This window comes from Mizuhopecten yessoensis, unplaced genomic scaffold, assembly GCF_002113885.1.
Source record: "Mizuhopecten yessoensis strain PY_sf001 unplaced genomic scaffold, ASM211388v2 scaffold715957, whole genome shotgun sequence".
Lineage (NCBI taxonomy): Eukaryota > Metazoa > Mollusca > Bivalvia > Pectinida > Pectinidae > Mizuhopecten > Mizuhopecten yessoensis.
In genome coordinates this window covers 74,308-87,306 of record NW_018479876.1, presented here as the reverse complement: position 1 = coordinate 87,306, position 12,999 = coordinate 74,308, and the positions used below count along the sequence as shown (strand labels likewise).

At 33.7% G+C, this 12,999-nt stretch overlaps 1 protein-coding gene across 4 annotated transcripts in view; it reads left to right on the top strand.

Moving 5' to 3' along the window:
- The first annotated feature begins 4,548 nt into the window (after positions 1 to 4,548).
- LOC110441436 (zinc finger MYND domain-containing protein 11-like) overlaps positions 4,549 to 12,999 on the top strand; it is a 31,565-nt gene continuing 23,114 nt past the window's right edge. For 2 of the 4 annotated variants that reach the window (XM_021484566.1, XM_021484565.1), the window contains exons 1-4: positions 4,549 to 4,656; positions 8,034 to 8,339; positions 8,782 to 8,922; positions 12,094 to 12,105. In XM_021484566.1, the coding sequence (XP_021340241.1) occupies positions 8,052 to 8,339; positions 8,782 to 8,922; positions 12,094 to 12,105 (441 nt within the window). In that variant the 5' untranslated portion in view covers positions 4,549 to 4,656; positions 8,034 to 8,051. The remainder of the gene's footprint in view (positions 4,657 to 8,033; positions 8,340 to 8,781; positions 8,923 to 12,093; positions 12,106 to 12,999) is intronic. The other 2 variants (XM_021484568.1, XM_021484567.1) reach the window with 1 other exon arrangement.

The following is a 12,999-nucleotide window of genomic DNA, read 5'->3' as shown; positions in this document are numbered from 1 at the left end:
CCTACACATTATACAACCAATGCACAAAGGTAGTACCTACACATTTTCTCTACTGTGTCATAACAGCACTGGGTATTCTCCAAAGTTTAACAGCAAATCAGGATCAAGCTGTTCAAAGACTGAGAGCTTTACGAGTCATTAATGAAAACTTTCAAAATCCATTTTGCAAAATATCTAAATTTTTACATTATATTTTGCATTATATTTTGTCTTAACAAGATAACTTTTAATCCCTGTACATTTAATTTTAGTTTGGAATTTCAAAATTTTGAGCATCTGTTACTAAAGATTTGGATTAAAAGATATCGTTAGGCTAACCATGCTTGAATAGCTTGCCCCAGGTCACATTTACAACCTTACATTTATTGTTTAATTCTGACTTTCAAATTGTCAGTCGTGTTTAGTAAAACATGGACAAAGGCAACCCCATTAACTCCATTGCATTGCATGACCACACATAAAACTGTATCAATCGAATGCATTTATCTGTAAGTAGAATAGACTTTGAAGCATGGTTAGCTTTTCAAAGTGAGATAAAAAAAAAATAGATAAAAGAAGACAACAGCTGGAACTGAGTACATTGTGAACTGCTGAACCAAAGTAAAGACAATAACGGGGACCAAAGAGAAACTAAATGAAAACAAAACACTGTGATGACCCCACTGCCCTCCTCCCCTATACACATACAATTTTGTTATAACACTAAGGAATAAGGGAAGATTTAGCATTACGATATAGGCCAAAAATGATGTTTCTTGTCTCCTAACTGATCCTTCATTTGTTTGCCTACTATCCTTGGCATTTTTGCCAATTTTCGAAAAGCAAGTACAATAAATGTTAGGGAATCACAGCTCTATTTTATTTAAGTAAAAGAGAAAAATTAAAGTTTAACAATGCTACCAACCCTATTTATTTGGATATTCAACGCGAAACGAACAATTATTTTTGACTTTATTACGGTATTACCTTGCTTTATAAAGGAACTGGGATATTATCTACATGTTAGTCCTAAGTGCCCAAGGTCAGGTTACATTCTTATCTGTCTACTACATTGTATTATAGTAAACAATTGCTTTATCAATAGAAACAGTGTCAAAGTTGTATCAATGATCCACCACATAAATTGTATACATGTACACGTGTATACACACCTTAGTACAGACATCAGTATTAGTACTACAATGAAGAAATATATATCTTTTTTAGTTTTTAGGAATATTAAATTTACTCTAAAATATTACATAAAATTATTAAATCAGACAAAATAATTCTAATTACCCCTTAGTATAGATGTTGCAATAAATAAATTACATGTCTTTCTATGAATATCAAATTTAAATTAAAATCTTGAATGAAATCATAAAATCGGACAAAATCTGGTTTTGGTATTGAGTCAACGTTAGGTCTGTACTCCATAGTGGTTTTTTTGTACATTAAATTGTCTGTATATTTTAATTTATCCTGCTAGTAAAAAGGATTAAGAGTTCATTTGTAAAAAATTAAATGCGCCTCATCGCATAATTTACACATCGGTTAGGTGTAACCAATGTATATATATGTCTTTTTAATAATCATTTATATTCAAGTCAGACATCTTATCATTATGTAACTCTGGCATGTTAATATCCGAAACATTTAACAGCATTCATAAATTTAAATTAAGTTACCATAATAATTTTGGCATTATTCAACAAAATTTAATATGAACAATGGTTTAATATTTTCAACTAATTTATAAATGGTAACAAATTAAAACCATCAAAACTACGACTCGCCATAATTTTATCTAAATACTACAAAGTTTAAAAAATAAATAAATATTCACTTGTTGTAGATCAAGTGTTGATTCAGAGGCTGTCATAAGTTTTTTTCTTTAAATAAATATATACCATACCAAGGTATACTTTTTGTAATATCTTTTCTTTGGGGAATGCCCTTGAACTAAGATCTAGACACTTTTAACTATAAGTTGCAAATCTGTCATCGTTTTTCAAGTATACCTGACTTTCCTACTTCTAGACTAGAACACTGCCAACGGCAACATTAAGCGCATTTTCTAATCTAAATTACACCAATTAAAGACAAGGAAACAAGTTAACAAAGTTTCATTAAAAAAAAAAAAAAATAACAAAATCACAAAATGATTATTTTCACAAAAATCACTTTTTTTATTTTTTTTATTTATCAATGCAAATGTAACAATATTTGAAACAATTTTGTTTTCAACCAAAGAAACATGACAAGAAAACATGAATTCATTTTCAACAATTAAAGAAAAGGTACCAGACCGTAACGGTTTCATTTTTAATAGACAAAAAAATAATGAAATTATTTCTTTTTTACAATTAAAGATAAAGTAACAAGTTAAAACAAATTTGTTTTTAATCAATGATTGAAGTACCAACGCTGAAGTGAACCAATGTTGATTTCAACCAATCAAAGACAAGGAAACAATTTGAAACCTTTCAAAGAAAATAACTCTAAGGATTAAGTCTGTTGCAATTTGAAGGTGTTAATCAATACTGCCATACTGTATATCTTCTGATGTTGGATATATCAAAGCTGAGTATCACAGGAAATATTTTCAGACAAATAATCCCAGGACCAGATCCAAACCATAGCATTAAGGATCAATTTTTCCTGAGGAGCTACTTTAGATGTCACGAGCCAATCATATTTACTCCAGACTTTCACATGATTAAGTCTCCAGGTTTAAAACCGTTCCTTTGAGCTGACATTGATTATTACATTATACCTAAATCAATATTACCAGCTATGTCTCTAAAGCTAATGTTTGTATTATACAGCTGAATTGGTCTAATATCTATTATTTTATTCACAGGAAAAGACTCCAGCTCAGGAACACTGACTGCATTTAAGAGATTTATAGATAAATTTATGTGAAACTGGTGAAAAAAAATCTGTCTATAAATGATGAACTGCCTTCTTTGTTTCAGCAATACATGTATTATTAAGTTTTTAGAAAGTAAAAAAAAAAGATTTTCTCTTCATCCATGATTTGATTAGAGGGAACTAATCAGTAGAATTGGATATATATGGCAATTTTCCACACACAATTAATGGTAGTACATCGTATATATTATATTGGCCATATAATAAGATATAATTTGTGAGTGACTCTCAACTATTCAAGATAGCCATAAGAATCATAAATCTTCAGAAAAATATATAGTAATACTGAGATTTTGTTTGTATGGTTGTTTGGGAAGGGGGGGGGGGGGATTTGTGAGGGGTTTGGTGGTGATAAACATGTAAAAACTCCACTGCCCATCCCTCCAATTTTGTCCCTGCATCTTCAATAAAAAATATATTTAAAACTAGTTAATCCATTGAATGACATGTGCAGTACATATTCTGTATGGTATCTTAACTAACCAGGTAAGAACATGCTGTCTTGGTAAAGGTGAGTCACAGCAGGTGCAGATTAAAGTTGTTCTACAAACCTCAAGAGTGACATGTTTACAATTAATATTTGTACAGTAAAACAGCAAGTCAGGACTTGGGACTGACTCATCCATTTAATATAAAAAAGTGTTTTCTGACCTATTCCAAAAGCAGTACATCTTATAGGATTTTTACAATGTAATAACATTCAGGTGTTAAACATACTAAATATTAATAGTGTGAAACTATCCAGGGAAAGTGCAATGGGGCCAGACTATATATATATTACATTCAAACCCTACCTATACCTCTGTCCAATTTCATGACACCATTTTAGCCAGCCAGCCCCAGTCAAATCCCATTACACTAGTATAGGCCTAGTAATTTTCTAAATGCATATTTATTACAAAACTAATCCAAAAAGGTCAGGGAAATATTGGCTATGAAAAGAAATGACAAAATATTTTTAATTAAATTACAAATAAAGTTAATTAAAAATGACTAAAAAAATAAAACAGAAATATAATAATATATGCTTACAAGTTTACTTTAAAGCTCACGTGCATCAATGCGCGTTAAACATTATCAAATCATACCATGCACAAACAATTATGGGGTTACAATTCAATACACAGTAACGATAGATATATTTTATAACTGTTACTGTTTATAGCCATTGAAATTCGCTTGCCAACATAATCCGATATCCATTATAAATTGATCCAGAGATAGGCCTAGTGCATGCCATACAAAACAGGTCTCTGCCGGTTAACGATCTGACAAACTTAAAGCTTGCATTGCAAAGGAAAAAAATCGTCTGTACCGAATTACTGCCGAGTATTCATGGTAACGTCTAATGAGATCGGTGCTCCAAGCCATGTCACTCACTTACCTCCTTATTTCTCCCCTCCGAAAAGTTTGGGACACATTCTATCACCCTCGGCATGATTATTTAGTATTTCCAAACTATCTTCTACAAAAATGGTAAATTGTTACGTTTCATGCCCTGTGTCTGCGTACCGGACTATAGAAAGCTATCTGTCAGGTATAAAGTAGCTCTCCGATTCAGCTGCGTAGTACGTCACCATGCTTTGAGTCTCTTCCAAGGCAATTTTGATGACGTATTAATTCTTGTTGCAACGTTTTGCACAGGGTACCATCTTCGATGGCAGCGGATCTGTAGCAAAATATCAATATTTGACAAACTGAAGTCCACTCAACTGTTTGATCGTTTAAATAACAAAATATTTGGTAAGTTGAGTTGTTAGCTATTATATATACACGTAGGGCATATGCGTGGATTATGAATATTAACCAGAAAGTATTGGCTACCGGTTGGCCCAGATTTTACAGTGTCCCATATCAAGTTGTGCCGTCGTGCATATGCAGGAAGCATTTTACACGCGCGGGTAAGACAGGTTGATTTTAAGACCGATCATCACCTAACATAATCGATTTTTGTGACATACGAAAAACCGCTGTATATCTCATATCATTATACATGCACCTTCACGTGTGGAAAGGGACATGTATTTATTGACCCATATTTTCCGTGCAAGCGTCACTGAAAGGATTGTTTACATGTCAAGTTGTGGTCCTACTAGCTATTATAGCCGCTATTGATAGCAATGGTTACAAAAGACGGTTGGCAATATTAAAGAATTATAGCATTCATAAGGGTTAACGTAAATGTGGTTTTGTACTGGTGCGGAGTTAAATCTGTATTGACAGTGAAATTAGAGGTGACATGGCTTTTCCATTGGAATCCTAAGTAAATGTCTAAATACCTAATTATCTAAATAGATAATTAGGTATTTAGACATTTAATTATCTATTTAGAAATAATTACATGGCAACGAAATTTTATCAACTGCAAATGTTAAATATAGGGCAAATATGTAGGGTGTAGTGATCAGATGTTATGATTTAATAATTAGCTGTAATAAATATAGTAAATATGTTTTGCCATTTAGGTTTCACTGATATGTGGTTTGTAAAAACTTCTGCATTTACTGCTGGCATGACTATAAATCCAGCAAAGAAGAGAAAAAAACAGGAAAGATTAAACTTCATAGAAGTAATGAAGATTTTACAATGGCTGGAGCTGTATCCCTCCAAGATCACTTGTACTGATCAAAATCATCCAAATTAAGATAACATTCTTTCCTGATGTCTGAGACATCTGTTTTATCCGATATATAAAGCAATACTAAATGTGTATATATCTTGATTTTGTTTTACCTTATGATCAGTGCAAACAAGATTCCTGAAATAGACTAACGTCACCAAAGTGTTTGCTTCTAACTGTTGTCTCATGTAAGGCAGGAGAAGAAGCTTTAAAACGACATTGATCAAATTATGTTCATATCCCTCTGAATGCAGTCTATTCAAGTATTATTTATAGAAGAACTTTCAATGATAATGTAAATATATTCACATATTTACAGTGTATATTCGCATATTTACAGTGCAGGTGAACACATGCTCTACGGGTATATGCGCATGGGTGGATATATGAAATGATAACTTAATATAGAGGTATATCTGCTTCATCATTACATGTTGCAATTAATACATGTATGATACTACTTTTCTATGTATGCTGTCCTTTATATTTAATGTGTCTGTTAAAATTTCTGCAAAAAGGATGCTTAGTATTCTAGGTTACTGTTCAATTTGCTTCCCATAAACTAATAAAAATACAATGGTAGACAAAATCATTTGATAGGATTAAGAGGGTTTTAGTGGACGCAGGCATTGCTGCCTCTAGATCCACATCAATATAACTGTAATACAATGTGGTAAGCATGAAGTAAGTCTGTATATTATATAAGACGCTGTATGATCATACTTCAACTCGAGAGTTTTTCTCGAAGTCAAATACGTTACAAGACGAAATAACATCTTGTGGGATACTATTCCAGATATCAATTTTTCTTTGAGTAAAGTAATGTTTTCTAATATTTATATAATTTTAAATGGCCATGTTGTTTGAGTGTTTTTTTACTGTGTCCACAAGTTTTTCCCTGAGTTGCAAGATCGAACAATCCCCCCACCAAAGTCGGATCATATAGCCCATTCATAAACTTGAACACGATCATATCTCCGTGCAAGCTCCTGTATGTTAAGAGTTGGAAGCTTCAATCGGCGTAGTCTCTTTCTGTAGCTATATATATAGCTGATAGTCTTAAATCCGGGGAGTAATTTTGTAGATTGATGTCCTTAATATGTGTGGACTCCAAACACTTGCAGCATACTCTAAATGAGGTCAAACCAGCACACTTTAAAAAGATTTGTGAACATTTTTTCGTCCAAATATATATACAAATGATCCCCTTATATAATTATGACACCTACGATGCATGTGTTGTAAAACTCTCAAGTCTTGGTCTACTACAACCCCTAAATCTTTCATCGATGCAACTTAATCCAATGCTATAATTTCTCCTCCCTTGTTCGATTTGATATCATGGTTCTATCTCATCATGTCAGGGAATGAAGTTCTTAAAACCGTTTATCATTGCGAATTGTATGAGGTCAGAAAACCTAAACCTGTAACCTTTATGTAAAAGAATCTTCAAGAAAGCTGAAATAGGAGGTTAAGTTGGTACATGTACCTAAATTATGACTAAAGGGAGATAATTTGACATTTCAATATATATTTGTCACGCTGCCACAAAGTAGCGGAAGTGAGACTATAAGGTGTTGCTTTTCCGGCGGTGGCGTCAGTATCAAGTTTTTGTGCTTAAGTTAGTTTCACTAGTTTCCCATGGATCAAATGCTGGATGCAGCCTATATATAAAGCTATCTTTCATGGTTCATTGACTTTGTCAGCATCTCCATCAACATTAAGTTTTCGCTGAAACTATAAGTGCTACACCAACCAAACTTGACATGTGCATTGATGGTCTAAGCAGGGCACAGGCGAGACATAAAAATCCGAATGGCTTGATAATTTGAATATACAGGAGATACAGATAGGTATTTACGGTTATATTTTATGTATCATTTTGTGCATAAATCATTAATAAAGGAGGTATTTTTCATAGTTGACTGAATTTCAAACACATTAGCATATCATTAGCATATATTCCTGCGTATGAATATAGTATTATACTGTCATCTCTCGATCGGATATCAGTGTTGCAACTGAGCAACATTAGAATATTAATGTGTATGTAATTTGCATAAAAAAGGTTTAAAATATTGAATGTTTATAATAAACTGATCAATTCGAAAAAAAATGCCCCACTGAAACAATTTTATTGACACTTTCTATATTTTAAATTATTTTATTTTTAACATTTCATAAACATAAAAAATGTGGAAAAAATATATATGCATCTTAATCCCATTAAATGAATATAACTTTCAGTTCATGGTCAGCTTTACTTTTTCTTTGTGATGCTTACTGCATGATGAGACATAAATGTATATGGTTTTGTTATAATTAGTGATCTGAGTTTATTACAATAAGTTTTTGGAGGATATTTTAGGAATTGTCGCATGGTGTTCTTGAGTTAGGAAAAACTGGATGTCTATTGAGTAGGATTGGGTATCACATGTAACATCTATTGATTTGAGCCTAGATATATTCAATGTTATTACATGTAACAATTTTGCTTCAGGTTGAAACTTATTTAATCATGGTACGGCCTACGAAGAGACGATATACCAATGTATTACACGCCAAACATCTGCTGGACGCTGTCAACTTCGTCCGCCAACAGAAGCAAATCCCTAACATTGAGCGTGTCGCACGCTACATGAAGCGCATGCACAACCATACACAGTATGAGACGGAGAAACAAATGCAATATGCAGTCAAGGACAGTTTGATTTTGTCGTATCAGACCGTCGGGAAGAAAGGCAACATGACCGGAGTGGAACAGGAGGGATTCAGAATACCCGAGGAGGAAGACTTTGCTGAACAGGTGTGATCATTTACAACATAACATCCATACTTATGATAGATCTCTTCATTTTAGATCTACTGAATACAAGATGGCGTTTTTTAATTGGAAAATTTTGAAGAGATTTGGGGAAAATTTATCAGGTAGTGCTATTTTGTAATGGCCCCCAATGAAAAGCCAAGATTATTGGCAATTGTAATTGAATTTATAAATTCTTTCAAAATTAATTTGTGATGTTCCAATACACTGTTACATTGTATTAATTTGATATGATTTAAAATCTGATAATTTTAAAGATTCTTTCTGGGCTAGGCTTTGTTTCATCTAGTACAACCCTCACAAACTAAATCGATGTCGTATCCAGTCAATACAAACACCATATCACTATCTCAATCCGTTAAAAGTTTTCAGTGGAGAACACAAAATTTGTCGCAGTGATGTGAATGCTTAACCTCTTCATCAGACAGACGACCATGACTGGTACTGTTTTGAATGTCACACTGTGGGAGACATGTTGCCGTGTTCCGACTGTTGGCGAGTATTTCACCCCAGTTGTACAGAAGAGGAGTGGACTGGACCAAAGTTCACCTGCTCCATCTGTAAAGTAAGTATGGGGTCCGAGGTTGTGATTTCTGTACAGAAATATCAAACTGAACCAGAATCTTGTTTGTCATAATCAGTTTTCATCTTTGTGACATCTACCTCTGGTTTTGTTAATTTCTGTGTCCTGATGTTTTCAAAAAGAAGATTTCACTTTTCTACACCTTTGTTGATTTTACTGTTTAGTGTATTGTGTATAAAACCAAACACTATATGGTTATATTATTATCAGTGCTTTTTTTTCTGCTCTTTGTAAATGGGTTCAGATCTAGACAAAAAACTCATTCTAAATGCAAAAATGGGCATTCCCATAATGGACTGGCACTCTTAATTACCAATCAGGTTTTTTTGTTTTTTGTTTTTTATTAGCTCACCTGGCACGAAGTGCCAAGTGAGCTTATGCCGTGGCGCTGCGTCCGTCCGTCGTCCGTCCGTCCGTCCGTCCTTGTCCGTCAACTTTTCCTTTAAACAACTTCTTCTGAAGAACGGACAGGCCAAGAGTCATGATATTTGTCTGAGAGCTTCGTTGGTAGGAGCCCTACAAAGTTTATGAACGAAAATGACCTTGACCTGTTTTCAAGGTCACAGGGGTCAAATATGTCAAAAACTTCAAACGACTTCTTCTAAAGAACTAAAAGGTATAGAATCTTCATATTTTGCTGATGGCTTCCTGGGATAGAGCCCAACAAAGTTTGAGAATGAAAATGACCTTGACCTACTTTCAAGGTCACAGGGGTCAAATGTGTCAAACACTTCAAACGACTTCTTCTGAAGAACTGAAAGGTATAGAATCTTTATATTTGGCTGGTGGCTTCCTGGGATAGAGACCAACAAAGTTTGAGAATGAAAATTAGTTTGACCTACTTTCAAGGTCACAGGGGTCAAATATGTCAAAAACTTCAAACGACTTCTTCTGAAGAATTAAAAGGTATAGAATCTTCATATTTGGCTGATGGCTTCCTTGGATGGAGCCCAACAAAGTTTGAGAATGAAAATTACCTTGACCTTCTTTCAAGGTCACAGGGGTCAAATGTGTCAAACACTTCAAACGACTTCTTCTGAAGAACTGAAAGGTATATAATCTTTATATTTGGCTGGTGGCTTCCTGGGATAGAGCCCAACAAAGTTTGAGAATGAAAACTAGTTTGACCTACTTTCAAGGTCACAGGGGTCATATATGTCAAAAGCTTCAAATGACTTCTTCTGAAGAACTGAAAGGTATAGAATCTTTATTTTTGATTGATGGCTTCCTTGGATAGAGCCCGACAAAGTTTGAGAATGAAAATGACCTTGACCTTCTTTCAAGGTCACAGGAGTCAAATGTGTCAGACACTTCAAACGACTTCTTCTGAAGAACTGAAAGGTATATAATCTCTATATTTGGCTTGTAGCTTCCTAGGAAAGAGCCGAACAAAGTTTGAGAATGAAAATGACCTTGACCTTCTTTTAAGGTCACATGAGGCAGATATGTCAAACACTTTAAACGACTTCTTCTGAAGAACTGGTAGTTATAAAATCTTAATATTTGGCAGGTGGCTTCCTGGGAAAGAGCCAAACAAAGTTTGCGAATGAAAATGACCTTGACCTACTTTCAAGGTCACAGCGTTCAAATATGTCAAACAGTTCAAACAGCTTCTTCTGAAGAATTAAAAGGCATAAAATTATAATATTTGGCTGGTGACTTCCCGGGATAGAGCTCACCAAAGTTTGCAAATGAAAATGACCTCAACCTACTTTAGAGGTCACAGAGGTCAACAACATTTTAATGGATTTGTTCTTGAGAACTAAAAGGAATGGATTCATAAGATTTGGCTGGTAGCTTTTTGGAATAGAGCTAACCAATTTGAGAAGGAAAATGACATTGACCTACTTACAAGATCACAGGGAAAAATATGTCAAGCAACTTCTGAAGAAGAATCTAAAAGCATAGAATCTTATAATGATATTTTGCTGGTAGTTTCAACAGATGGAGCCAACAAAGTTTGCGAGGGAAATATTTTTAGTGCAATATAATATTTAATGAGAATATTTTGCTATGACTGCTTAAATATTCAGGTGAACGATACAGGCCCTCTTGGGCCTCTTGTTTTTTTTATCAAATTCCACTCCTAAAATCACTCATGCCAAAACTGAGATTGCTGTGCTCTTATATCAGAGTTCATTCTAAGTTGTTTTTCTGAAAAGGGGAATAAGTTCGACATAAGGAAAAAATCCTGAAATATTTCAATGAAATATCTTCAATTAAAAACAAAAGCAACTTCAAATCAAATTTAACGATAAAATTGGTGAAATTATTGGTAAACTCAGTTTCTACTTCTGAATCATTTTCTCACCTATCGTATATTGACGTCTCCTTTGTTGTACTTTCTGGGGTCACCTACTGGGTACGGGTAGAACTGTACTGATGGTTAGGTACATCAAAGAATCTAGCTCAATCATTGGATAACATTTGGGTACTGCCGTTGATCTAGTCATTCTTTTTGATAACTGTATACAGCTGTTTGTGCAATAAAAAGCTTGACTACATGTTGATAAACAGGGTTACCAGTGACGCTTCAGAAAAAGGTTGAGAAATTCTGCCATAAGAAGGCCATAGTATTTTTGAAATATCATTGGGGAAAACATTCTATTTTTTACGGTTATTACAATTCTACCTGATTACTCTTGCCGTGTCATTCTATGAAAATTTGAATACTACATATGCCCGCCACCCCTACTGGGCTTTTTGCAGGATAAATGAAGTGAATTGCATGCAGCTCTTTATAGAGAAAAAAGTGTGTGTACATGAAATTACTTGAAATGTGACATTATGTTGAATTAATTTAAGATATAAGGAAGAGAAAAAAGGTCCAAACTTTATCTAATTTGACAAACTTTTCCTGGAGAGACTCAGCAAAAAGTACTAAGTCAATGTAATGAAATTCTGCTGAATATTCATATTCATTGATGAACAATAATGAATATTCATTTCAGCAATGATAAATATTCATTGATAAGTGCTGAGTATTCATGATACAGCAATGCTGAATATTCATAGAGCACTTCAGAATATTCATCAAGCAATCACCAAACAAAAATAATTCCATGAAACAAGTAGTCTAGACCGTAATGTAAGACCTATATAGCCTCTTTATATACCCTCACTTATAACTCTGTGTGTCTCTTTCATTTGCAGTCAAACTTACAGGTTAGCTGATTTTCTACTTTCATTCTTGACTTGATTATTGTGTTAGTTGTTAACGGTACTCCAAAAATACAAGTTAATGCATGGACAAAGATCATTTTATAGTTATATATGCAAATTTATTCATTTCAAATTTCACAGAAAAAATACCCATTTAAACATATTTGCTTGGAAATGTTATCAAAAGAGGAAACAAAGAAAATTGTACCTGCTTTTATCACTTGCATATATACCTACTACTAACTATTTGATACTTGTATGGAGAAACCATACTATGCTGTATAGTTGTTTAATTTCATGTTTCCAGTGTTCACTGCTTCTGTCACAGCCCTTTATAGGGAACTAGGGTATTTTTTGTGTGTATATTTGAGTCTGAAGTAAGGTCCCATTTAACCCAGTCAATGAAATTAGACATTTTTCTCCCCAAGGGTTCTATCTGTGCTTTTTCAAAAGGAAAATAAAAGGGGAGGGGGGAATCAAAGGGGGAAATTGTGTTGTATTAGGTAGTATAAGAATTTTCTCTGCCTGATTATTAAGATGAAAAGGGAAGGAGGTGGAGAAATAATTAATTGGCCCTTGAAATACAACAACTAAACAGTCTGCAAAACTCTGATACAAGGAAAAGTATGTATTACGTATTACGTGTTGATGAACTAGTTTGAAGTGATATGACAGAGACCCACATTTTGACATGCCTACAGTGTATGTTCAATTCCTCTTTCTTTGTGCATGCTATAACCTTCATTTTTGAAATAAGACTGATTTTAAAAGTAGTGAAAGCAGTTAAATCATGTTGAATCAACTTTTATTACCAGTAAACATTTATATCTGTGGTGGTAATGTTGAATTGTCAAGTAGTGAAAAATGTATTCACAATTGAATTCAGTCAATTTTGTT